Here is a 26,222-nt window from a genome sequence, read left to right on the forward strand (position 1 = left end):
CATGAATATATGTGAGTTGTTGATCCTATCTTGCAAGTCAATAGTCACCTACTATGTGTTATGATCTGGCAACCCCGAAGTGACAATAATCGGGACCACTCCCGGTGATGACCGTAGTTTGAGGAGTTCATGTATTCACTAAGTGTTAATGCTTTGGTCCAGTACTCTATTAAAAGGAGGCCTTAATATCCCTTAGTTTCCAATAGGACCCCGCTGCCACGGGAGGGTAGGACAAAAGATGGCATACAAGTTCTTTTCCATAAGCACGTATGACTATATTCGAAGTACATGCCTACATTACATTGATGAACTGGAGCTAGTTCTGTGTCGCCCTATGTTATAACTATTGCATGAGGAATCACATCCGACATAATTATCCATCATTGATCCATTGCCTATGAGCTTTTCACATATTGATCTTTGCTTAGTTACTTTTCCGTTGCCACTATTGCGATTACTACAAAACTGCTACTATTACTTTTGCCACCGTTACCGTTACTTCCATACTACTTTGCTACTAAATATTTTGCTACAGATATTAAGTCTTTCAGGTGTGGTTGAATTGACAACTCAACTGCTAATACTTGTGAATATTCTTTGGCTCCCCTTGTGTCGAATCAATAAATTTGTGTTTAATACTCTACCCTTGAAAACTGTTGCGATCCCCTATACTTGTGGGTTATCAGTCTTCTTCCAGCAGCCCACCTAGTTTGTTGACCCGGCGCTTCCCGACCACGTGTGCCTGCTTTCGCGGTCCTTGTACGGACTCAAGCAGGCTCCACGCGCTTGGTACCAGCGCATCGCGGCGTTTCTCCACCAGCTTGGGTTCCGCTCTACCCGCTCGGACGCCTCGCTCTTCGTCTATCATCAGGGCTCTGACACGGCCTACTTTCTGCTCTATGTCGACGACATCATCCTGATGGCATGTATGGCTGGTCTCCTCAGTCAGCTCACGGCTCGTCTTCGTGCTGAGTTCGCCATCAGGGGCTTGGGTCCTTTGCACTACTTCCTCGGTGTCGAGGTGGTGCGCCGTCCGGATGGCTTCTTCCTTCATCAGCGGAAGTACGCTCAGGAGCTCCTGGAGCGCGCCGGCATGCTTAACTGCAAGCCCGCCGCTACGCCTGTTGATACGAAGGCCAAGCTTTCTGCCACGGATGGTTCTCCTGCTTCGGATGCTGCTTTCTATCGGTCTATCATTGGTGCTCTCCAATACCTCACTCTGACTCGACCGGAGATCCAGTATGCCGTGCAGCAGGTGTGACTTCATATGCATGCTCCTCGAGACGTTCACTGGGCTGCCGTCAAGCGGATTCCCCGCTATATCTGTGGCACTATGGATCTTGGCATCACGCTTCACGCGTCCGCCGACACCGCCCTCACCGCCTACTCCGATGCAGCCTGGGCGGGCTACCCCGACACTCGTCGCTCCACTTCGGGCTATTGTGTCTACCTTGGACCCTCACTTATCTCGTGGCCGTCCAAGCGGCAGCCTACGGTCTCTCGTTCTAGTGCTGAGGCTGAGTATCATGCGGTGGCCAATGTTGTCGCTGAGTGTTCGTGGCTTCGCCAGCTGCTTCAGGAAATCAAGAGCTCTCTTGCCCTGTTGACCGTGCCACGATGGTCTACTGCGATAACGTCTCGGCAGTCTACCTCTCCGCTAACCCGGTGCATCGTCGACGGACCAAGCACATTGATTTGGATATTCATTTTGTTCGAGAACAGGTGGCCCTTGGTCATATTCGTGTTTTACACGTACCTACTTTCCAACAATTTGCCGATATCATGACCAAGGGCTTGCCTACGGCATCCTTTGAGGAGTTCCGGTCCAGTCTTTGCGTCAGCCGCGGTGCCGCTTCGACTGCGCGGGGGGGGGGGGGGGGGTGTTGAGTATATGTGTTATGTGCATATTGTGTATTGGGCCCGCCTCCTGGTTCCTTGTATAGTTGAGGTCCATGGCCCACCTTTGTACATCATATATACGTGCCTATGCACGAAGAGCAATACATCGTGCAATTCACATATTCTACACACACCTCCAGCCCCTGGTTGATGCAGAGCTGCCAACACTTACGGGTGTTGTGCACGGAAACGAGCACGACCCGCTACTTGTTGACATTGCCTAGGTCCGCCGCAACCATGCACGAGATGGCATCTTCGGACGCGCACTCCACCGAGAGTTGGTCCTTCGCCAGCTGGTGCTCCTCGAGGAGGCCAGGCTGTATCGATGCTCATGTTGTAGCAACCAGGACGCGGACACCGACAACTTCGCTTGCTGCGCCTCCGCCAGCACCTGGTTGTAGTGATGCTCTGTCTATAGCAGACTGAACATGGACACCGATGACTCCAACACGGGCGCGGCGCTGATCCTCCTCCTTCGCCTCCTCCATGGGGACCTCCGCCATCGCCATGGGATTGCCCTCCTCCTCCATCTTTGAGTTGTCCAAGGTCTGGTCCAGAGAGCTTGGGGGTTGGCCTGCCGAAATGCAGGCTTGACGACGCGAAGCTGCAGCGACAATCGCCTCGGCTCCACCACCCATGAGAGCCCCCGACTGTTGCGACAGTAGATGGCAGATGAGGATGCAAATGGGTGGGTGATAAGTCGGTGGCTCAGACGGCAGGAGAAGGGTCGGGGCTTGGAAGGGTAGAGTTTTGGGGCGTTATTGTCCGACTTTAAATAGCCCAAGTAGGTGGAGCAACGGGGAATGCGGGCGGTCGGAGTAGGCTTCTCGTTTGCTGCGCCATTGTGAATGCCGGGTAGGCGAATTACCAGTCAACCAACATGAATGCGGGTAGGCTTGGAATCCCGTACGGTCACGTTTGCTGTGACCGACATGAATGTGGCATCGAGAGCGAGCAGACACGTCAGGAGAGGCAAAAGAGAGTCCGGGTTGTCGAAGCACAACATGGCGGACGTCGGGACGCCCCCAAACCTCTTCGCATTTCGGTGCCGATTTATGGATTTCAGACGTCCAGACCAGTCCGGACAAAACTGATGATCATCATTGGATGACTTGAAGTGTATGGACATTCAACTTAGACAGAGATTAACTCTGTGTTTGCTGCGCCAACGAGGGTGATTTAACCAATCAACTTTGTCACTGAAGTATATAGAGATGTGGTTCAGCCCAATTGATGGTCTGCAAGTGCATATGGTTTAGTTGTAGCTTTTTTGAAGTAAGAGTATCGATCACACAAGGAGCATATGGATTGGGTTCTGTCTCTTGTAGTGACTTATAGAATTATGCCTGCAAGTAATTGTAGACTCAAAACAAAGTGAGGGCGGTAATAAATAGTAGTTTTGAGTGAAGGGTGAGCGTAAACTAAATAACATGAAAAGAAGTAGTGAGAGCAACAAAAATAGTAACACGTGAACTAGCACAGGAGTGAGGTGTTCTCAGTGGGTCTATAATCCCATTAGTATGTTTCTATCGCGACTTATGCTATGGTATAATACTGTCTGGTCATTGTCACTCTTAATGTTTATGTTGGGCGGATCCAGGTACAGAATACGTTCTACTCTAGGTTGACTTCGTACCATACACGCCACTGATGTCTACTACACAACCTTCTTGTAGACGTTGTTGGGCCTCCAAGTGCAGAGATTTGTAGGACAGTAGCAAATTTTCCTCAAGTGGATGACCTAAGGTTTATCCATCCGTGGGAGGCGTAGGATGAAGATGGTCTCTCTCAAACAACCCTGCAACCAAATAGCAAAGAGTCTCTTGTGTCCCCAACACACCCAATACAATGGTAAATTGTATAGGTGCACTAGTTCGGCGAAGAGATGGTGATACAAGTGCAATATGGATGGTAGATATAGGTTTTTGTAATATGAAAATATAAAAACAACAAGGTAACTAATGATAAAAGTGAGCACAAACTGTATTGCAATGCTTCGAAACAAGGCCTAGGGTTCATACTTTCACTAGTGCAAGTTCTCTCAACAAGGATAACATAATTAGATCATATAACAATCCCTCGACATGCAACAAAGAGTCACTCCAAAGTCACTAATAGAGGAGAACAAACGAAGAGATTATTGTAGGGTACGAAACCACCTCAAAGTTATTCTTTCCGATCAATCCATTGGGCTATTCCTATAAGTGTCACAAACAACCCTAAAGTTCGTAGTAAAATAACACCTTAAGACACACATCAACCAAAACCCTAATGTCACCTAGATACTCCAATGTCACCACAAGTATCCGCGGGTATGATTATACGATATGCATCACACAATCTCAGATTCATCTATTCAAACCAGCACAAAGTACTTCAAAGAGTGCCCCAAAGTTTCTACCGGAGAGTCAAGACGAAAACGTGTGCCAACCCCTATGCATAAGTTCACAAGGTCACTGAACCCGCAAGTTGATCACCAAAACATACATCAAGTAGATCACGTCAATATCCCATTGTCACCACAGATAAGCACATGCAAGACATACATCAAGTGTTCTCAAATCCTTAAAGACTCAATTCGATAAGACAACTTCAAAGGGAAAACTCAATCCATTACAAGAGATAGAGGGGGAGAAACATTATAAGATCCAACTATAATAGCAAAGCTCGCGATACATCAAGATTGTGCCAAATCAAGAACACGAGAGAGAGAGATCAAACACATAGCTACTGGTACATACCCTCACCTCCGAGGGTGAACTACTCCCTCCTCGTCATGGAGAGCGCCGGGATGATGAAGATGGCCACCGGTGATGGATCCCCCTCCGGCAGGGTGCGAGAACAGGGTCCCGATTGGTTTTTGGTGGCTACAGAGGCTTGCGGCGGCGGAACTCCCGATCTAGGTTATGTTCTGGAAGTTTGGGGATATATAAGAGGTGTTGGCATCGGGAACAAGTCAGGGGGGCCCGCGAGGCAGCCACGAGGTAGGGGGCGCGCCCAGGGGGGTAGGGCGCGCCCTCCACCCTCGTGGTGGCCTCGGGACTCTTCTGGTCCATCTCCGATGCTCCGTGGGCTTCTTCTGGTCCAAAAACAATCTCCGTGAATTTTCAGGTCAATTGGACTCCGTTTGGTATTCCTTTTCTGCGATACTCAAAAACAAGGAAAAAACAGAAACTGGCACTGGGCTCTAGGTTAATAGGTTAGTCCCAAACATCATATAAAATAGCATATAAATGCATATAAAACATCCAAGATTGATAATACAATAGCATGGAACAATCAAAAATTATAGATACGTTGGAGACGTATCAGCCACTACCTTAATCCCCCCTGTAGGTTATCACTACGGTAATTAAGAGGTTTACGTGGATGCAACATCCCTAAGAGTTCTCCACTATTCCCCTATCAATTGCAAAGACTAGGAGTGAGGGCTTTTACTGTCACCTCGAATTAGCTTCACTAACTAATCTTTACAATGACAATAATTCCCGTAATGGCCTTACGGCAAAAATGTTGAGTGGGGCCCTTCACAACATTCATGAAGATTATTAAACTAAACATTCAACAGAGAATCTCATATCCTTATTAGCGTTTCAACACTTATACATACCAAGGTTCATCCATATTCCCGAGAACTAGGGGTCTACTCGTACATAAGAACATCAATCATCACACCGATGGCGATGGTAAACATGGATGGACCAAACGAGTAATACACGCAACAATACATAAGTGTTTGGTATTACAACGAGATGGATGTGGATGATGATTATGATGATGGTTGATGGAGGGTGATGATGCCAATGTCCCCTTGCACGTGGTGGTGAAGATGGCGATCTTCTCCTTACCAATTCTCCATCCGGAGGCTAGGGTTCTATGTTCTGGATGAATTTCCGGTGTCTTCGTGCGTCTGATCTTCGATCCGATCTAGCAGGGTGGAAGTAGCCGACTAGGAGAAGGCGACCACACTTGTACGACCACTGGTACGAGTGCTTGCGCTTGTACCATTTTGCGCTTTGCAGGTCCTGCACTGCCTCCAACTTCCCCTAAGTTGCTTCATTATTTTATGGTAGATAATAATCACTTTAATTGACATGATTTCATCATCATTTTCTGGAGTTCTTTTCTTAATGCTCCAGTCGCTTCAGAAGACGTATCCTGAAAAAAGTCAAAAAACAGTGCGCAAACGCAATAAAATTCCACAAAGCCTACCGTGTAGGCACAAAATAAAGACTAAAAACATCATACAATTTGGACTCATCACTAGTGCACTACAAATTAACCCGAATCAATTTTGGGAGCAATTATCTAACGTGTACCATTTCAAGGGCTCCTGCAGAAGTCACCTTTTGGCCATGGGAGCGCGCCAAATGGTGTGCCAAGCGACCGTCATATGTCACACGCTAGACATTTTTTCTGGATATTTTTGTACATGTTTTCAAGTTCTAGATGCTCTTTTTTTTGGTTTTTGCTTGGTTTACCCTGGTTTTGAAAGTAAAAGAAATTATGTCTTGAAGAAGCAGTGCTTTTTCGCGAGAAGCACAACATGTGTTTATTCGAGATGCATAACTGTGCTTCCCAAAAGGGAAAAACACATCCTATCTGTGCTTCTGCGAGAAGGACAACCTCTGCTTCCATGAGAAGCACAAGCGTTCTTCGCGGGAAAAACATAGCTGTGCTTTTCAAAGAAAAAAAAACACAGTTTGTGCTTGTGCTTTCCGATAATGAAAAAGCACAATCTATGCTTCCAAAAAAGGGAAAATCATAGTCATGCTTAAAAAAATATTGAAAAAGCACAATTTTGTTTTGGGTTCCATTGCATTTTCTTCTTCTTTGGTTCCTTTTCTTGTTTCAGTTTTAATTTTTTGTTTTTGTTTCTCTTTCTTTCCGATTTCTGTTTTTGGTGATTTTTTGTTTAAAATCTATTAGCATGAGATCTAATTCTGAAGATATCGACGCGAGAAATTCAACGGTGAACATGGTTTGTGATTTTGCGCATTGTTCAAGAGATAAACCATTTGAAAAATGAATCTACAAAAATGGCAAATACTCCCAAATTACAACATTTAACGCAAATGCAGTGTGTCACTTGCCAGCAGTGACCTTTGATCTCGATCAACTTCTGACCGAAATCACTAATTAAGGAGTACTCGTTGCAAAGAACACTCCAACTTCCCAGGTCGCGACAAGTTGCGCACATGCAGCGCGCCACTTGTCGCAACCTGGGAGTTTTCCCTTTTTTCGTAGATCCGTTTATTCAAAATGTTTTATCTCTTAAACCGTGCGTCCAAATCTCGAACCGTTTTCACCATTGGATTCCTCGCGTCGAGATCTTCAAAACTAGATCCCATGTTGATAGGTTTTGACGAACTTTTTTTTCACGAAAAAAACGGACGTAAAAACCGAATCGGAAGCACGATTTTTTTCCTTTCCGAAAGAGGCACGCCCGTGCCTCTCGCGAATCACAACCGTGCCTCTCGTGGAAGCAAAACCGTGACTCTCGTGAAAAAAAACAGAAAACGTGTTTTTTTTCCGTTTCCGAGAGGCACGGCCGTGACTCTCGCGAAAGCACAACCGTGCCTCTCGCGAAGCAAAACCGTGACTCTCGTGAAAGAAAAAAAACAGAAAACGCGTATTTTTTCCTTTCCGAGAGGCACAACCGTGACTCTCGCGAAAGCACAACCGTGCTTCTCGCGGAAGCAAAAACGTGACTCTCACGAAAGAAAAAAACAGAAAATGCGTTTTGTTTTTCCTTTTCCGAGAGGCACGGCTGTGACTCTCGCGAAAGCACAACCGTGCCTCTCGCGGAAGCAAAACCGTGAATCTCGTGAAAGAAAAAAAAATAGAAAACGCGTTTTTTTTTCGTTTCCGAAAGGCACGGCCGTGACTCTCGCTAAAGCACAATCATGCCTCTCGCGGAAGAAAAACCGTGACTTTCGCAAAAGAAAAAAAAAGAAAACGCGTTTTTTGTGGAATTTTTTTTTCCATTTTTTTTCGAAAAGCTAAGAAAGACCGGGGAAAAACCAAAACGTCGAAAAACCCCAGAAAAAACCCGTTAAAAAGCCGAAAACGCGTGCGAAAAAATAAAAAAGACAAAATCCGGAAGGAACGTCCAGAGCGCGACACGTGGCGAATGACTGAGAGCGCGCCAAGTGGCGCTGATTGTTGCCAGGCTGCCGAAGGAGCGCTCGTTAACTAGTTGCTCCCACTTCTGACCGATTTTTCAGAACTGCTGTAAAATAGCTGTTGGGCCTTGTAGCTAGCAGAGCTCATTCATCAAAGCCCAGTCACGAAGCCCGCGTAGGTGTGACAGGCCATCTCGTCTTCTTCCTCTCCACCGCCACAAAACCCTAGGCTGCTCGTCGCTTTAAACCTCCGCCCCCACATGTTCTCACGCGCCTCCCTTCCCCTCTCCCCCTTGTAGCACCCCCCCCCCCTCCTCCCACCCTCCTCGCCGGCCGCGCCCATGGCGACCCCGTCGTACGCGGCCGTGAAGTGCCTGAACACGTCCTCTTCCAGCCGCAAGCGCTTCGTGGTAAGAGCATCCGCCGCGCTTTCGCTCCCCGGTAAATCGAGCTCATGGATGGATTTACGGCTGCTAATGAGGTCTGTGTCGGTTTGTGCAGTTCAAGAGCTTCACAAAGCGGGTGGAGGAATTAGACATCAATGTTTACCGTAGCATCGATGAGGTCAAGGCGGAGCCCTCGAGCGGTTCCTCGTTTTTCCTCGATGCTCTGGTGGAGTGGAGGGTATGCATTTTTCTTTCTTTCTCGTGCTTTTTTATGTATCTTCTGTGTGCAAAATTCAACTCTTGGAGCAACCGGAAAGCTAATTTGCTGCCTAGAACATTGGGAAAGCTTAATCGCCTTAATTAGTTTATTTTTTTTGATTCTCCTATAGTTCGATAAATGTGATAGATGCACTGCAACAGTTTCCAATTTGGATATCAGTGGAAACAGAACTCAAAAGATTTAGATCCCACCAGCCAAGACAAATCTTCTTACCTGCTTTGTATGAATTTGACATATACTGTGGTATTTCTATTATGTGCCTTGCATGTTATTGGTTAAGTTTCGAATCTCAGGAGATCACAAACCTTGTATGATATATTATGGTGATGTCCAAAGGCTGCAACTACTCATGCAACATCATGATCCTAGATCCACTGCAGAATTCCAGTTACACATAGCAATGAAATCCAAACCACTAAAGGAACATAAATTGACAAATGATCATCCCTTTGTTGTTTCAATATCCACAATTAAATATCCACCCAGCAGTTGACTTGTCTGAAAGTTACATCTTTTTGATTCCCAAACATAGGAACCAGTTCAAACTGTTTTCTTCACACAAACTAATAATCCAAGAGAATGGATACATCAAAACGGGAGAAATATATTTATGTATTTCCTCTGTAAACAAATATAAGAGCGTTTAGATCACTATTTTAGTGATCTAAATGCTCTTATATTTCTTTACAGAGGGAGGATATATCTTTACAGAAGCCACAACCATGCATATACTGTCCTAACCATCCCCCAATAATAACAACAGTAATTCACCAACATGCAAAAGTCCTTATAGCCACTCGCCCACTCCAACTCATTCGTTGTCCCATTCCACGCTCCTTTAAGCCCACATAATCTGTGGAACAGTTTAATGATTCATCTTACTTTTCAGTCTTCCAGAATACTGATGACACAAAGACTTCATGGCATAACTAAAAAAAACATAACTCACGTTGCATATTACACATAACACATAGTAATAGAAAAACAAAGTAAATGAAGAAGATCACCCATTCAGTCTTCGTTGGTAGCATGATTTGCTTATTGCGGTCAGCAGGCTAACATTCCAACTCGTTACAAATTGGAATATTACAACCCCAAACAGCTCTAACCTAAGCCAAGGTGTTAAAAACTCAAGTTGCCAGTTGCCATTATAAAACACTGATCCATGAAAACTATGGCCAGCGTGTCATTTGTCGATCACTTCAAACTTTCTAAGCACTTGGAAGACCTACACCTGAGGATGTGTTAAACTCTACATTGCAAATTTGAGATGACTCCCCAGTCAACTGAGAAGTCCATGCCATTGCGAAACCAAAAAGAACAAATTAAAATAAATATCAATTTAACCCAAATTATCTTCTTATCTGCACTTCATGCACACACCAATTCTTAAGTATACCTTGGCGGAACTATGCTAGTCCCCACACCCCTGTTCAACTCCAGATGACGAAGCTTGGAACTTTAGGAGCAATTGTAGACTTCTGAATTTCAAAGAAATGTCCTTAGCTTCCTAAGCTTATAATTGTAGACTTCAGGAGTAAGTGTTTCAAATTTCACAGGACGTCCTTAATCTTCCAATCGGTCGATGGCAATATTATATTTTAGATTAAGATTCTGCATTTAGGATCTGAAATGCTCTGTCAACATCTATATTTTTCATAGGAGGTTGAGGAACTACTTTTCAGATTTTAGAAGTGGAATGATAAGTGGTGGTCATTACTGAATTTTTTTTCAGCTGTTGGTTGTGATTTTTGAATGTCTGGAGTTTAGGTTTGTATGATTGTGAGACCGTGAGAGTGAGAAGTTGCTGTGACGATGATGTTTGCTCATTCATACCTATTGTGGCTGGTTGTGCAATGACCTGTAGTGATCTAGAATTAAGGTTCCTAACACATGGAGACATTTCTGAGTTTGTATTCTGTCTAGCTTCTGTGGAAGTTTATTCCGTGAATCGTACATCTTTAGTGATTGACAAACATTCTGCTATCCTCTTAATTTTGTCTTGTTCTTGTGATTTAGGAGCTGAATACTGCAGAAGACTTCATCTCGTTTTACGATGAGATGATACCATTGGTGCAGACATTGCCACAAATCGTATTGCACCGTGAGAAAATATTTTCTGGGCTGCTACAACGAGTAAATATGGCGGCACGATTGTCCCTCGAGCCAATATTCATGTAAGTGGGTCATCGTTTCACGAATCTATTTGAATGGAGTGACTTGGTACTTAAAACATGTTATGTGCTGTCGTTTGCCTTTCCATGTTTTTTGGGTTTGGGTCACAGATAGAATGACTGGTATTACACTGAATATTTTCATTTGGGATCTAAGTTAGATGCCGCGTCCCACATTGTTTCCAAAAGCTTTCATGCAAAGAAAGCTGGAAAGGAACCCAAATTTGACATCCTCTTCGATCATCTGCCAGGACTTGCTGCTTTGGAGTTGTTGTGGACTTGTTTGTATATAGTTGTATGGCTGTTGTATATGCTATATGATGCGTATGTATGCTCTGGTACATAGTTAAATTGAGCTTACTGAACTGAGGCTATGTAATATTTTTGGATCACTTAAACTGTTTTTTGAACATTAACATGTGGGATTTGGGAAAGGTGTGCTGAACTACTCTCTCATGAGTGGATTGGTCGAAATATTGTATCGTCTGCAATCAAACATACTAACTTATTCCTTGCTTATGATGCCAAGCCTGGCCTTCAAAGATTTCAAATGAGTGTCAGCAGGGCTATACTGAACTGCAATGCGCTGGCCCTTGCATGATGCAATATAATGTTTAAACTTCTTTGTTATGTGATACCTAAAGTAAACTTCCACCTAGAGTATCCCTCATTTAGTTTGCCAGTCCCATATTTCTGTTTTGATTTTGAAATTTACTGAGGGGATCTTGAATTTCCTTGTTCAGTATTCTGGCGTCATTTTCAAATTTGCTGTGGGTATCTTTAATACATAGCTCTGGACTTCAGTATCATGTACTAGAGTCAGCTTGTTCAAATGTTATGTTTGTTTTCTACATTCTTGTGTCTTGTTGGTGTTAATTACTATTTTAGCTATTATTGGAGGTCTAAAGTGATTTTTTGTTTACATGCAGGTTAATTGCAGAATTCGCCAGGGATATTCTAGAGGAATTTTTGCCGTGAGTTTCCTAATTCAAATAGTATTAATATTCATCTAGCATGATTGTTTACTTATGGCTTCATACTTCCTTGTTCACTTTGGTGGCCATTCTTGTTTGGTTCTTTTTCTTAAGAGGGTTTAAACTTCTTCCCATTTTGTTGATTGCAGGTTTCTAGCAAGACACGCTAGTGCTATTTTGGCTCTCCTTAGTGATGGGGGTGATCGTGACCCTGAAATCCTGGAGCAGGTAGAATATCTTATTATTCTGATTTTAACATATTGTGGTTCAGTAAGACATAATGATGTGTTGCATTTCAGGTCTTCACATCTTGGTCACGCATAATGATGTACTTGCAGAAGTATCTAGTAAAAGATGTTGTTCAGATTCTCAGGTTAGTTTTTGTCTGCAAGAAATGAGATCTACGTACGTTTTTAAAACTCGAACCCATTTTATTATCTCTTCACCAGGATAGAGTAAACAACTTGCGTGTATCATTTTTTAACACCATCAAACTTACTGCAAATTCCTTATCATCTCTGAAGGATCACATCTCCGCTGAGATTTTTCCCAAAGGATTATGTGAGAGAATTTATGGCTGAATCTGTTTCATTTTTGCTGAGGAATGCACGTAACGATCAACTAACAGAAGGTATTGTTCTATTTTTTTTCTGTCCTTCTCTGAACTGGATAGCATGTTTAACCGCGGGAATAGTCCCGCCTTTGCTCGATTAGAGAAGAGTGGTGATGCTTCTGCCTGCCTACTGTGTGATGATATTGTAAATCTTGTCTCCAATTTGGTGGATTACCAGACTTCTGAATTTAATCTTTCTTAGCATTAGCTTCATGTTGTATGCAAGTACTCAGCAATTCAGTGGCTTATTTTTGTTGAGGCACATTATTTTATGTAAGAGTCATATCTAGAACACTTCCTTTGTGAAATACATATTGTTCGCTTCAGCCCCACCAGTTAAGCCAGACACTCTAAACTCAGCCTCCAAGTATTTATATTTTTGGGTTGGAAGCGCAGGTGTGGGGAATGCTGCTATGATGCCAGACCTTGTTATGAGGTATATTATCTTCTGTTATATTAACTACCTTTATCCCCCCCTTTTGTTTTTTAGGTTTAAGGAAAGCTCTGTTTGAGGCTGCTAAAAAATCGTCACCTATACGGATAGACGGGGTGACTGCGTTGTTGTGGCACGTAATGAGAGGAACTTACACAAAGCTTCACTCAAGAGCTGGAAATGTCATGGAGTTCTTGTTGAGCAAGTCAATATGTACCACTATCGACAATAAATTCCCAGATGGTCAGATAACATTTTGTAGACGATGTACTGTTGTAATTTTTGTGCCCATTAGCTGCATTGCCTTGTACTTCCACTGATCCTATATGTTGATTTTTTTATTGGCTATCTCATTATCGTTTCAGTTTAATTAAACTGCACGCATCTATTGTTGATTCACTGAGTTAGATTTGTCTACCGTTCTAACCATGATTTAGTAACTGAAAATATCCTTTGTGAATTATACGAATGGCGATGTTTGTATTGCAAATGGCTATTTTCGTTTATATTGTCATCATTATTCAGTAATGTAATCATTGGATTAATACAATATGCAGGGTCTTCTACTACTCGTGAGGTCATAACTGGTGTTATCCATAGATTATGCAACGAAGTGGATCAGAAAGAGTTGGCGTTGATATATACTTGCTTGTTTAAAGAAATCAAAAGCTGCATTAAGGATGACTGTTTGGGGCACTTGAAACACATGATTGATTTTCTTACATTTGCTCTAGAAAACAGCAAGCAGAGTGATATGCTTGGTAAGAGCTTGTCTCACCATCCATATGCTTTTTATTGTTTTGAGTAATGTTGGTAGTTTTAATTAGAATATCTTTCTGTATTTTCCCCCTTTTCAGACAAGGCTGATGTTCTTGAACTTGTTAAGTTGCTGATTCATAAGTATGTTAGGCCTGGTATCAGGACAGGAGAAGCTTCTTCATCTGAGTTTCTTGGGAGTATCTTGGACTTTCTTCTTTGTGTTTTGGATGTTCCAGTTATTTCTTGCAATTTATCCATCATATACGCCCCTGTATTTGAACTAACCAATTTGAGGTAAATTATGCCTGTAGAACCCATGGTCATATTATTTATATTCCAAAAGCAATCTAGCACAGCTCACGGTTTAATTCTGACGTTTCAGTGCGGTTGCCTTTATGAAAAAGCTTTGCATGAAAGGGCCACAAATTATAAAAGCTTTTGAGAGTCAGATACTGAGGTATGCACTAGTAATTGTTGTTATACTTCAAATAGTACTTGTACAATTCCACACATTAAGATTTGACCCTGCAATTTTATGCCTTGCAGTGCAATGGATAATATTCTTGAGACTTCACCCGAGGAAGTTCTCTTTATCCTTCTGCATTTATTTAAGAAAGCAACAGATGGAGTAACTCATGACATTGATGGTAGTCATCTTGATCGGGAGAAGAAAGTGTACAAGTTCTGTGATTCAAATGTCCGTTTATGGATAGAGTTTGTAGATGATATAGTCAAGACAGGCAATCATTCGAGTAATCTGGTCAGTGCAAAGGAAGCTGCTATACTATGGGGATCTGTTCGCTGCTACTCAAATGTTAAAGACGCCCCTCAAGATAGTTTAGCAATGCTGAATAAGTTTATTCGCAGCCTTGATCTGTTACTTGAGGTGGAAGAAGGTGATTGTACTTGAAGATTTATGTACTTTGTTACATTAACCATCTGCAGTCTTCTGAAAAGGCACAATTTTTGTCGACATGCAGATAGCATTAGTGGTCTTCCGAAGAATACCTGGAGAAGTCTACTCGGTGCAGCATTATTATCGTACCATGAACTACTGCTGGTTAACGTCGGTAAAAAATCAGAATTAAGTTTCTTCCTATCTCTTGCCAAGAGGCACAGCACATGTCCGCAAGTACTCTCTGCTGTAGCTGAATATTTGGATTCCCTACATGGGTAAAGTTATTTCTGCTCTAACTTTCTACTCCCTCTGTCTCAAAATATAAGAGGTTTTTTGACACTTATATTTTGAGACAGAGGGAGTACTTATTTTGATCAATTTTCACGGTTATTCAATTCTCTTTGTTTGTTTCTGTGAGCAGAGCAACTTCCCTGGGGATGATGGAAGAATTCGATCCACAGAATCTCTTGAATTCATTCTGTATCTTTGGTGCTAGCTTGAGCAGTCCAAATAAGAATGTCCGGGTTTTGACATTGAGGATTTTATCTTATTATGCAAAGATGGATCAACGCCTAGGCTCAGATGATGAGCGGCCACATAAGAGGCGGAAAGCAGAAGATTCTGCAGAGGAAACTCTTGAACTTAAATACACTAATGTACGTTCTGGCAGCTAATATTTCACTTGCTATTTGCTGTTTTTATTCTAACATCTCCCTTGAAATCAGGTTGTCGATACTCTTCTCGTTGTTGAATCAACTCCAGTTTCAGTATCTACTAGCCGCAAAATTGCTATCTTTGTTTCTCGGATACAAATGAGTCTATCTTCTAATACGGTTCATGATGATTACATACCTCTTCTCTTGCATGGGATTATTGGCATCTTATACAATCGATTTAGTGATCTGTGGCCACCAGCACTGGATTGTCTTGCTGTCCTTGTTAGCAAACACAAGGATCTTGTCTGGAGTCAGTTTATTCAGTTTATTGCAGTTTATCAGTCAAAGGGTCTAACCGTGAGAAACCAAGAGAAGCTGCTAGCTGTGTCCCACCCAGAATGTATGTCTCATCCATCTGTAATTTTCTGTTTGTATTTTCTTCTATGTAAACCCACCCCTATGCTCCATTTACCTTTGTTCTCATTCACTGCATGTTTCATTTTGAGTTTCTCCTGTCCATCTCTTGTATTGCTGTATTTCTGACTCTATTTATGTTAAAGAGGACAAATAGAAAGAAATAATTTTTATTGCTCTATATGGGAGTTGACGAGTATGTTGAGACACTGTGGCTTTGCATCCCATTGTGTTGAGACTGTTGTGCTTGTGCCTCTGTCTTGGTAAACTGCACATATAACTTTTCAAGCTTTCACCAAGTTTTTATTTCCTACTAATTGGCCTTAGGAGACCCAAACTTGTGAAACGATGCTTGGTGGATTGATTAAGTGTTATGGTATTTGGATGTCAATAAGCATGCAACAGTAGTGACTGCAGACCTTTTGTTTGTTATGGACTTATGGTTAAGTAATTATCTTGAAGTCGAGTTTATGTGCTTAAGTGCTTTTACCATTTCTTATTTCAATCTTTGATTTTTGCAGCTATTATTGACTGCTTCAGCTTATATCTTGCTACGGATTTTGATTATACACCCCTTGAGACGATTGCTACACTATTGCTTCAAGCCCTCCAAAAGATACCTGATGTTGCTGAGTCTTGCTCTCGACATGTTGTAACATTATTTCTAAACTTCATGGGCTATACCGATGGCAGCATCACTAGGTATTTATGGAAGACATTGTTTATGCAGCTCAGACTTGAATACTGAATCTCCAATCCTTATTAATGCCCTTTTTAATCTTGATTTTGACAGTGTTGATTCATATATGTCTGACAAGTGTAAAGGCAAACAATGGAAAATGATTCTAAAAGAATGGCTGAACTTGTTGCGAGCAATGCGCAATGCTCGATCACTGTCCCAGAGCAAGATTATTCAGGAAATATTAACTGAAAGGTTTGTGAATTTTGTAATGTTGCTAATATGAATTTCCTGCATGTGAGGTGCTGCATGGAAATTTATGACTAATTAACATTTATTGCCAGGGTCCTTGATGAGAGTGATCCTGATATACAAGCAAAAGCATTGGATTGCATTCTGAACTGCAAGGATGAATTCCTAATCCCATACAGTCAAAACCTTAAGAATCTGATCGGCTTGAAAACTCTCCGTGAAGAACTCACCACGTGGGCAGTTTCACATGACTCTTTGTCTATCCAGAAATGTCACAGAAGTCATGTTGTTCCTTTGGTTATTCATGTGTTAACACCTAAAGTAAGAAAACTGAAGCTGCTTGGTTCTCGAAAGGTTGGTATCTTTAGTTAGCAAAAGAAATATTTGTATTTCAGTTCACGTGAAAGCTAACTTCTATTCGTTTTGTATTGTTGTGCAGCACACGGGGGTTAGCCATCGAAAGGCCATTCTCCGTTTCCTTCTGCAGTTTGATGCAAAGGAGCTTCAGCTCTTTTTCTCGTTACTACTAAAGTCCTTGATCCCTGGGAGCCTTCAACTTGAAATGTTCTCTTGTCAGTCTGGCGACCTACTTGAAAGTATTTCTGATGCCGTGGGAACTTCGTCCATCATCTGTCTAGAGAGTCTTACATGGAAAAGGGCAAATGGTTTTCTTCATTTAGTTGAAGAGATTTTTGGTACTTTCGGCATGACACATATAGGTCCATATCTTAATGCTCTATTGATCATTGTTGTTCGGTTGCTGGAGAGTTGCATGCGGAATCTTGGAAACAGCAGCGATGAGAAAGATCCTTGTAAACAATCAAATCACCCTGATAATGGTTGTTCCAATGACCAGGAAGCTGACAATTCCATAGATCTGAATGAATGCCCAAACGAGATGACAGTAGCCGACGATACTGAGGTGTGTCACGTTATATAAGCATCACCTGCAAAAATATGCAGTGCTGTCACCTTTAATATTGGTTTAGTTATTACAGATCTGTACCATGTTGTTTGGCGGAACTACCAAATAGCTGTTCTGTTCTTCCTGGAAAAAAATTGTTGATGATTTGCCCAATTTAATCTAGAAGTATCTGATATTTTAGGGAAAGACTAGTTAAACATATTTTATAGCATATAACAAGTGTAGTTACTGTTTGATATGATGGGTCTGTCAGTCTTACTCAAAGTTATCGTATGTATACCCGTCATTATTTCTCCGATCAAAGTAGCGTACACTGTGTTGACAAATCATGAATATCTTCTCTGTTACTGTTTGTTATGATGGTTCTGTCAAAGTCTTACTCAAAGTTATCGTGTGTACCCGTCATTATTTCTTTGATCAAAGTAGCGTACACTGTGTTGACAAATCATGAATATCTTCTCTGAACTAATCCCTGTCTCACTCTTTTATGCAGGCAAGTGCCTCAGTCAAGCAGTTAAAGGATCTTAGGTCCTTATGTATTCGAATCGTTTCCTTGGCACTTGGTCGGTATGAAAGTCATGACTTTGGAGAATACTTCTGGAGTACTTTTTTTGCTTCTGTGAAACCTCTGATTGACTGCTTCAGACAAGAGGCTGGCAGTAGTGAGAAACCGAGCTCTTTATTTTCTTGCTTCATGGTTATGAGTCAGAGCCCAAAATTAGCACCACTATTAGGGACTAATAACCTTGTACCGGCTATATTTTCTATTTTGACTGTGAGGACTGCATCAGAATCTATCACCTCCTATGCACTTGAGTTTGTTGAGAATCTATTGAGGCTGGATAATGATTTGGAGCAGCAAGAAGATCACTCGGTGAAGAAAATTCTTGCTCAACATATGGATGTTCTTCTCAACAGTCTCCATGATTTTGTTAATTATCGCAAAGAACTTCACAGGTATATGCTTTTGTTTGTGTGGAGTCTGACAAATGGCACTGAATTGCTCATGTCTTCTTATTATATTGATCTATTTTATGGTCAAGCATCTCTTATGAGTAGTCAGGGCCTTAAAGTTGTCTTCTTACTAACTCACATACCATCATTCCCTCGATGCGATTCATGTTTTTTTCTTTTGAAAACTCTGCTTGGACCTTATCCATATTGTTTGGAGAGAAACTATGAACTTAAGAAAAAGAACTCACTACACCACTAGAGTTATTTTATGGTCAAGCATCACTAAATTAGTGACATCAATTGTGCATTGTTCGGGGCATTCTGTTTCTTGCCTGGAGGTGCCTCACATTGAAGTTATTACTCATTTTTGGAGCTTATGTTCAGAATGTTCCTTTTGATTTGTACAGGAGATCTGGGAGATGGCTTGGGCAACGTGAACTTAGGTTGTTTAAACTATTGCTAAATTACATCACAGATCCTTCAGCTGCAGAGCATGTTGTAGATCTTGTCCTTCCGTTTTTTAGTAAGAAGGATTTGAACTCTGGTAAGCCTATCTTCAAGTCAAGTTTATCCTGTGCACACATCTGATTTGTATTTCAACATGCACAAATGGGACATGGGATCATTCATTATTTTTCACCTCGGTTGCAACATTCTAGGCTTCTAGCACCCTTGACATGTTTTGCCCTCTTCTGTATCATGTCTTTTATTCAACAGATGAGTGTCTGGAAGCTCTACATGTTGTAAGGGGAATAATACAAAATCTACGACACGGTGTGTGTGTAAAAATTGTAAATGCACTCAATCCATTGCTTGCGACTGTTGGACTCGAGCAGCGGCTATGTATCTGTGATATTTATGATGGGCTTTCATTGCATGAGTCTTCAATGTCCTCTCTGGTAATTATTTCTTTTCTTGTGATGTAATGTCATCTGAGTCAGCTTTGCCCCAGTACCTGTTCCTTTCCTATTTACAGTCTTAGTTGTGATAGTTGGTCCTTCTTACAGGCTCGGTTACTGCGAGATCTGAATGCGGTTTCAACCTCAGAACTAGGTGAACTAGATTATGACATGAGAATCAGAGCATATGATACGGTTCAGCCGCAGTTATTTCACGGCATGCAAGAAGAACATATAGGTGCCATATTATCTCACTGCGTGTATGATATGTCATCCGACGAGCTAATTTTCCGGCAAAGTGCATCCAGGGCTCTTCAATCATTCCTGGGATTCTCTGCATCAGTTATGAACAGTGACCCCGGTGGCTCTGTTGAAACAGCCACTGTTAAACCTGGAGACAATTCCAGAAACATTTGCACGAAAGGCCGTATTCAACAAATATTAGAGAGAACTTACCTTCATAATATGGGAACAGCGATGTCTAAAGACATATCAGTTCAAAAGGTGTAAATTCTGGCTACCTTTTGTATAAACTATATGATGTTACTAACTAAAAAGAAGAAATTAATGCTTTTGTAATTTCAGGAGTGGATCATTTTACTTCGGGAGATGGTCTATAATTTTGATCATGTACCATCCTTAAACTCCTTCAGGCCTCTCTGTAAAGACGATCTGGATGAAGATTTTTTCCACAACATAATTCATTTACAGGTAATTTTACTCAATTCGTTTACCTCAAGAGTCTAAAGTTCCAAACAAATAACAGTGGTTCTTATATTTATGGTCTTTTCCATTAATGCAGGCTGGTAAAAGATCCAAAGCGTTATCTCTTTTCAGGCAGGCAATCAAAGATACCAACTTTTCAGAGGTAAATATTAAATATTGCCAAGTTTTTATTGGTGGAATACGTATCAGATGAAATGAATAGCTGCCACAGATGACTGCCTATTTGTTTGAATGTTTAAGTTCAAAGTTCAGTCCGTCAATGACTATATCTTTTGCTATTGATTGCCATAATGGGTGTTTGTGGGGTGTATCTCACCCCATTTAGTATGAAATAGCACATTAACCATGGTGCAATGTGCACTATCTTGCTTGGCTGCAGGATTATTTCTTCTTGGCTTTATGAAGCTAATATTGCTCATTAGTTCTCACACAATATTAGCTGGCACAACAAATTCAAATGGATGAAGCATTTGATTCATGTTGTCTCCTTTTTTTAATCCACTAACTTCAATTCTTTTGCTTTTGGTTTAGGACGTGACTATGAAAGTCTTTGTTCCACTGTTTTTCAATATGTTTTTTGATGTCAAAGCTGGGAAGGGTGAACATGTAAGAGATGTATGTTTGGATACACTTTCTTCTGTTGCTGCCAAAGTGCAGTGGGAGCATTACAGAACAATATTGATGAGATGCTTCCGTGAGTTGAGTCTCAAGCCTGATAAGCAGAAAGTCATTTTGAGGCTAATATGTGCTGTGTTAGATGTGTTCCATTTCATGAAACCCGCAACTGATATCTCGAGTAATTCTGATGGTATGATTGGAGATTCTCATTCTTCCGTTACATTCTCCTCAACCATAGTCTCTTTGGAGAAGCAACAATACCTGCGAAAGGTAGTATTTCCACAGGTCCATAAGTTATTAGGAGCCGATCCAGAGAAAGTCAATGTAAGCATAAACCTGGTAGCACTCAAAATACTCAAGTTACTACCGGTGGATTATTTTGAGTCACAACTTTCAAGCATCATACATCGAATCTGCAACTTTCTCAAGAATCGTCTTGAAAGCGTACGTGATGAAGCAAGGTCAGCTTTAGCTGCATCGCTTAAGGAACTTGGGATTGGTTACCTGCAGTTTGTGGTCAAGATATTGAGGGCGATACTGAAAAGGGGTTACGAGCTACATGTTCTGGGCTACACCCTTCATTTTTTATTATCAAAAACTGTGACTGCTGAGATGAATGGTAGTCTTGACTATTGCTTACAAGATTTGTTGTCTGTAGTTGAGAGTGATATACTTGGAGATATTGCGGAACAAAAGGAAGTTGAGAAAATTGCCTCCAAAATGAAAGAGACAAAGAAGAGAATGTCATTTGAGACTCTTAAGTTGATTGCTCAGAGTATTACATTCAGGACACATTCTTCGAAATTAATCTTGCCAATTTCTGCACATCTTCAGAAGCACCTTACTCCAAAATTAAGAACGAAACTTGAGGCGATGTTACACAGTATAGCCTTGGGGGTTGAGTGCAACCCATCAACTGAAACCTCAAACTTATTTATATTTGTTTATGGCCTTGTTGAGGATACCATTGAAGGGAATGAATCTCAGCGCAAAAAGAATATGGAATCTGGTCCTGGTCAAAAAAACATTCTCAGAATGAATTTCCTAGAACTTGGCGAGAGTGGGTTACAAAATTCCTATATATTTACCAGGTTTGCACTTTCTTTGCTGCGCAATCGGTTGAAGAGCATCAAGCTGCACAAGGAAGATGAGCAACTATTGTCTATGTTAGATCCTTTTGTCAACCTTCTGGGAAAATGCCTGAGTTCCAAGTATGAAAGTGTCCTTTCTGTCACTTTTAGATGTCTTGCCATGTTGGTGAAACTTCCTTTGCCATCTCTCAAGGACAATGCAAATTCTATCAAGAGTGTACTAATGGAGATTGCTCAGAGAACTGGAAATTCTAATGGCCATTTGGTCACATCTTGTTTGAAACTACTTGCTCATTTGCTTAGAGGATTTAGGATTTCACTTTCAGATGATCAACTCCAGATGCTTGTCCGTTTCCCTATTTTTGTTGATCTCCAGACAAACCCATCACCTGTTGCCTTGTCGCTTCTGAAAGCAATTGTCAAAAGAAAATTGGTTTCCCCTGAGATTTATGATATTGTAGTTGGGATAGGAGAATTGATGGTTACAACTCAAACAGAGTCTATACGTCAGCAATGTATGCAAATTCTATTACAGTTTTTTCTAAATTACCCACTCTCAGGGAAGCGCTTACAACAGCATATTGATTTTTTCCTGACAAACCTGAGGTATGCATGAATCCCCAACAGCTACTACTACTTGCCTTTGGCACTGCATGTGTGATGTACTAACTCTATGAAAATTTGCAGTTATGAGCATGCATCAGGAAGAGAAGCGGTGCTCCAAATGCTCCATGATATTCTTACCAGATTCCCTCAGAGGATTATTGATGACCAGGGTCAAACTTTTTTTCTTCATCTGGTAGTTGCCTTGGCAAATGAACAGCACCAGAAGGTGTCTTCTTTGATTGTCACAGCAATCAAGAAGCTGTTAGGGCGCATTGGTGATCAGGGAAAGAATTCTATTTTTGAGTACTCTCTTTCCTGGTACACTGGTGAAAAACAGAATTTGTGGAGCGCTTCAGCCCAGGTTAATGATTATTACCTTTATGATCTCTCAAACACTATATGCAACGAATTTGAAATCGTCTTGCAAATGGTGCTCTCAATTCGTTTTCACATATTTGGAGGGCATAGAAGTACTTCCATCTGTGATTATTGCATTTATTTAGTTTTTCTTTTTCATGAACTGAAGAAGTCTCATTGTATTTTACAGGTTATTAGTCTACTTGTTGGGAATCGCTCATTAGGAATTGGTAAACATCTTGAAAGTATTTTGGCTGTTGCGAAGCGAATAATGGAATCTTCTTGCACCGCTTCTGGAGGAGTACAACTAGACTTAACTGGGGAAACTGATCTGCCATTTTGGAAAGAGGCTTACTGTTCTATTCTAATGATGGATAACTTACTTGAACACTTTCCAGAGTTGTATTTCAAACAAAATACAGAGGTATGTATGATTACCTTTTGAGCACTACTAGATGTTATCATGTGTTCTTTTTACTAGCTGTTGCAGTGCTCTTAATAGTTTATTTCCAGAAATATCATGTTTTGCTATTGATGTAATGCTATATTCCTTGACTGAAAGCAAACCCTTTAATAACTACGTTGTACGGATACTTTGATACGTATCGGATACGCGATACGGGGATACGCCCGATACGCCAATTTTCTAAAAACATGGATACGGGGATACGTTTATATATAGATGTTACATATATTAATTATTACAAATATGTAAAAAAAATTAAGGAGCTTCTAGGTCAAAGCATGCCTCAATACGATTTCCTATTTCTTTCCTTCCGCTCAGTCCACTTCCATTAATTGGCAGTGATATTTGCCTAGGTTTGCTGTTTCAATCAATGCATCGACTCTCTTGCTCACCTTTCAATTGAACAAAAACATTGACAGACATGTTTTCACATGAACTCACGCCCATGTTGGGAATCTTCAAAAGGTGCGCCTTTATTATTGAGGGGATTTCACGTCGAATGAGGGGTTTCAGGTATCCAAAACGTATCGTAGAAGTATCCTAGGAGTATCAAACATTATTTTATTTTTTTAAATCAAAATATCGAGGGATACTTACGGGACACGTATCGGGCAGTATCGGGGCAGTATCCGAGTATCGGGGCAGTATCCGGCTGGATACGCGCACTTTCTGAAGTATCCGCGCAATGTTTGCTTAGTACAGCGTCGACAAGATATAGACAGAAAGAATGCTTAGTACAGCTTTAACATCAAAGGAATATAGCATTACATCAATATCATGACAAGATATAGACAGAAAGAATGCTTAGTACAGTTCTATATTCCCTGTTTATGCGGAACCGGGTAGTTCCTCGAAAACGAGCAGACGACGCGGAACCACCTCTATATCATGACAAGATATAGACAGAAAGAATGCTTAGTACAGCTTTAATTGCAGCGTCATCCGCTGGTTTTCGAGGAACTACCCGGTTCCACATAAACAGGGAATATGCCGTTCTCTGGAACGTATGGGTTCCGGTTCCTTCGACGAACTAAACACGGGAATGGACTCTGGGGACGGAACTGACCCATTACATTCGACCCCATGATAGAAACTAAACACACCCTAAGATTGCTACCCCTTGACTGCCCATACATTTTTGTGCTACCATGACACACTTTACTTGCAGGCGATATGGATGACAATTTGCAAGCTGCTGATACATCCCCATTTGAAGTTACGCATTTATTCTAGCGCTCTGGTATCCAAGTATTTTGCTTCAGTAGAGCAGAGGAAAAAAGAGAAGTTGGATGTCACATCATCGTTCCTTCTCCAACCAAGCAGGCTATTCCTAATTGCTACTGCTTTCTTGAAACAGTTGAGGATGGAGCCAAGTGATACTGCAGAAAATAAGAAAATTGTACACAATCTTGCATACTCAATCTGTAACTTGCATGTGTTGGTTAAGCAAACAACTTCATCGCATCAGTTTTGGTCTAGCCTTGGTTCTTGTGATCATGGTGCCTTCCTCGAGGGTTTTGAATTGCTTGGTTCAAGAAAAGCAAAGAACACATTTCTCCTCTGCACTGCCTCTTGCACTGACGTAGATGGATCTGGCCTTGACAGCAGTGAAGAACTTGCATCTTTCTTTGTTTCTTCTCTCCTGAAGAAAATGGAAAAAATTGCAATGCAGATGGAGGACGCACATGTAAGCACCGTATCATCATCACACAAGTCAATAAGTCATTGGCCGTTGCAAATATTATTCCTGCAATTGCGTATGATATTTAATACTTACTGTATATTTTCTGTGTTTGCAGATGAAGATCGTGTTCAGTTGTTTCAGTACGATTTCACCAAAACTAAACACTGAAGCTGAATTTTCAACCTATGCTGTTCACATGTTGGCCCCATTGTACAAAGTTGCTGAAGGATTTGCTGGGAAAGTCATCAGTGGTATGATCCTTTTCTTCTTCATATAAATGGGGGGATGCTGCGTATTTTTGTACCAATTTCCTGTTTTTCCGTTCCCTTTGCTTTTGAGGTTAACTTTCTTAGCCAAAACTTGTGCTACCGCCAAATGAGGCATGCCAATAATAACATTTTGCTGTGTTGCTTTATAGATGAAGTTAAGCAGTCAGCAGAGGTGACCAGGGACAAACTACGTGATCTCATTGGAGTTGAGAAATTTGTGGAAATTTACAACAGTGTCCGGAAGGACCTGAAAGCAAAGAGGGAGAGCAGAAAGCAGGCTGAGAAGCTTGTTGCAGCGGTCGACCCAGCGCGGCACGCCAAGAGGAAGTTGCGTATGTCTGCCAAGCACCGAGAACACAAGAAGCGGAAGATAACAGCGATGAAGATGGGAAGGTGGTTGAGGTAGTTTTTGTTGGTGCTAGATGAAGATCAAACAAGTTACTTCTGCCAGCGATGAAGATCAAGCAGAAGCAAGTTGTACAGCGTTCACTTCTGCGTGGCAATGTGTTCTGCTGTTGGACTTCGAAAATTTGTGCTAGATGGCTGGCAGAAAATTTTGTATGCTTGATGTATACATGCATATATCAATCAAGTTACGCCTATACCATTGCAGTTTTGTTGACGACCTGTAGAATCCACTGAATGAATATTGATGAAACTTTCATTACAAGTTTTACTGAACTGAATCTGAATGCGCAACATGGTGAAGCTACTTCTGGGCTTTGGTTGAGGGAGGCGTGTCAGAAATCCAATTCGGCTATATGCTCCTGTTAATCAAAAATGCTTTTGCATTTTTTTGAAGAAAGAGCACTATCTTCAAATATTTATGGGAGAGCTTAACATTTTGACCTGTTACCTCAAGTATTACAATTTATCTTGATTTTCACCGACGTTACCTCCGAGTATTATTCTTAATCATGTTTTTTCACCGACGAAGCAAACTTCTAAAAATTCTGAATTTTTGAAGTGCACCTTCTATCTTTATAAGAGGTAAACACACATGGAGTCATAGAACTTGCACATGGAAAATTGTCAAGCATGTCTGGTACACTAAGGGCATGTACGATGGTGCTATCTTAGCAGTG

At 41.4% G+C, this 26,222-nt stretch overlaps 1 protein-coding gene across 1 annotated transcript; it reads left to right on the forward strand.

The window, feature by feature from the left end:
* The first annotated feature begins 8,163 nt into the window (after window positions 1–8,163).
* LOC109773155 (uncharacterized) lies at window positions 8,164–25,823 on the forward strand. Its single transcript, XM_020331851.4, has 31 exons — window positions 8,164–8,434; window positions 8,526–8,648; window positions 10,710–10,867; window positions 11,794–11,838; window positions 11,988–12,066; window positions 12,138–12,211; window positions 12,363–12,469; window positions 12,942–13,127; window positions 13,442–13,645; window positions 13,742–13,937; window positions 14,026–14,100; window positions 14,190–14,539; window positions 14,624–14,816; window positions 14,963–15,197; window positions 15,267–15,597; window positions 16,133–16,313; window positions 16,405–16,545; window positions 16,635–16,896; window positions 16,982–17,464; window positions 17,961–18,424; window positions 18,829–18,965; window positions 19,139–19,320; window positions 19,429–19,824; window positions 19,906–20,031; window positions 20,123–20,188; window positions 20,578–22,361; window positions 22,443–22,722; window positions 22,909–23,142; window positions 24,353–24,871; window positions 24,984–25,119; window positions 25,287–25,823. Exons 1-31 carry the CDS (start codon window positions 8,366–8,368, stop codon window positions 25,541–25,543), a joined length of 8,073 nt encoding a protein of 2,690 aa, XP_020187440.1. The 5' UTR covers window positions 8,164–8,365; the 3' UTR covers window positions 25,544–25,823.
* The last annotated feature ends 399 nt before the right edge of the window (window positions 25,824–26,222 follow it).

The sequence above is a fragment of the Aegilops tauschii genome, chromosome 3, assembly GCF_002575655.3.
Source record: "Aegilops tauschii subsp. strangulata cultivar AL8/78 chromosome 3, Aet v6.0, whole genome shotgun sequence".
NCBI classification, from domain to species: domain Eukaryota; kingdom Viridiplantae; phylum Streptophyta; class Magnoliopsida; order Poales; family Poaceae; genus Aegilops; species Aegilops tauschii.

What these genes read in the sequence shown, in the direction of transcription:
- LOC109773155 (XM_020331851.4), top strand. Translation starts at nt 8,366, where the DNA reads ATGGCGACCCCGTCGTACGCGGCCGTGAAGTGCCTGAACACGTCCTCT. An exon ending in CCAGCCGCAAGCGCTTCGTG is followed by an intron (nt 8,435 to 8,525) that starts GTAAGAGCATCC and finishes CGGTTTGTGCAG; the next exon opens with TTCAAGAGCTTCACAAAGCG. An exon ending in TTGAACTTAAATACACTAAT is followed by an intron (nt 15,198 to 15,266) that starts GTACGTTCTGGC and finishes CCTTGAAATCAG; the next exon opens with GTTGTCGATACTCTTCTCGT.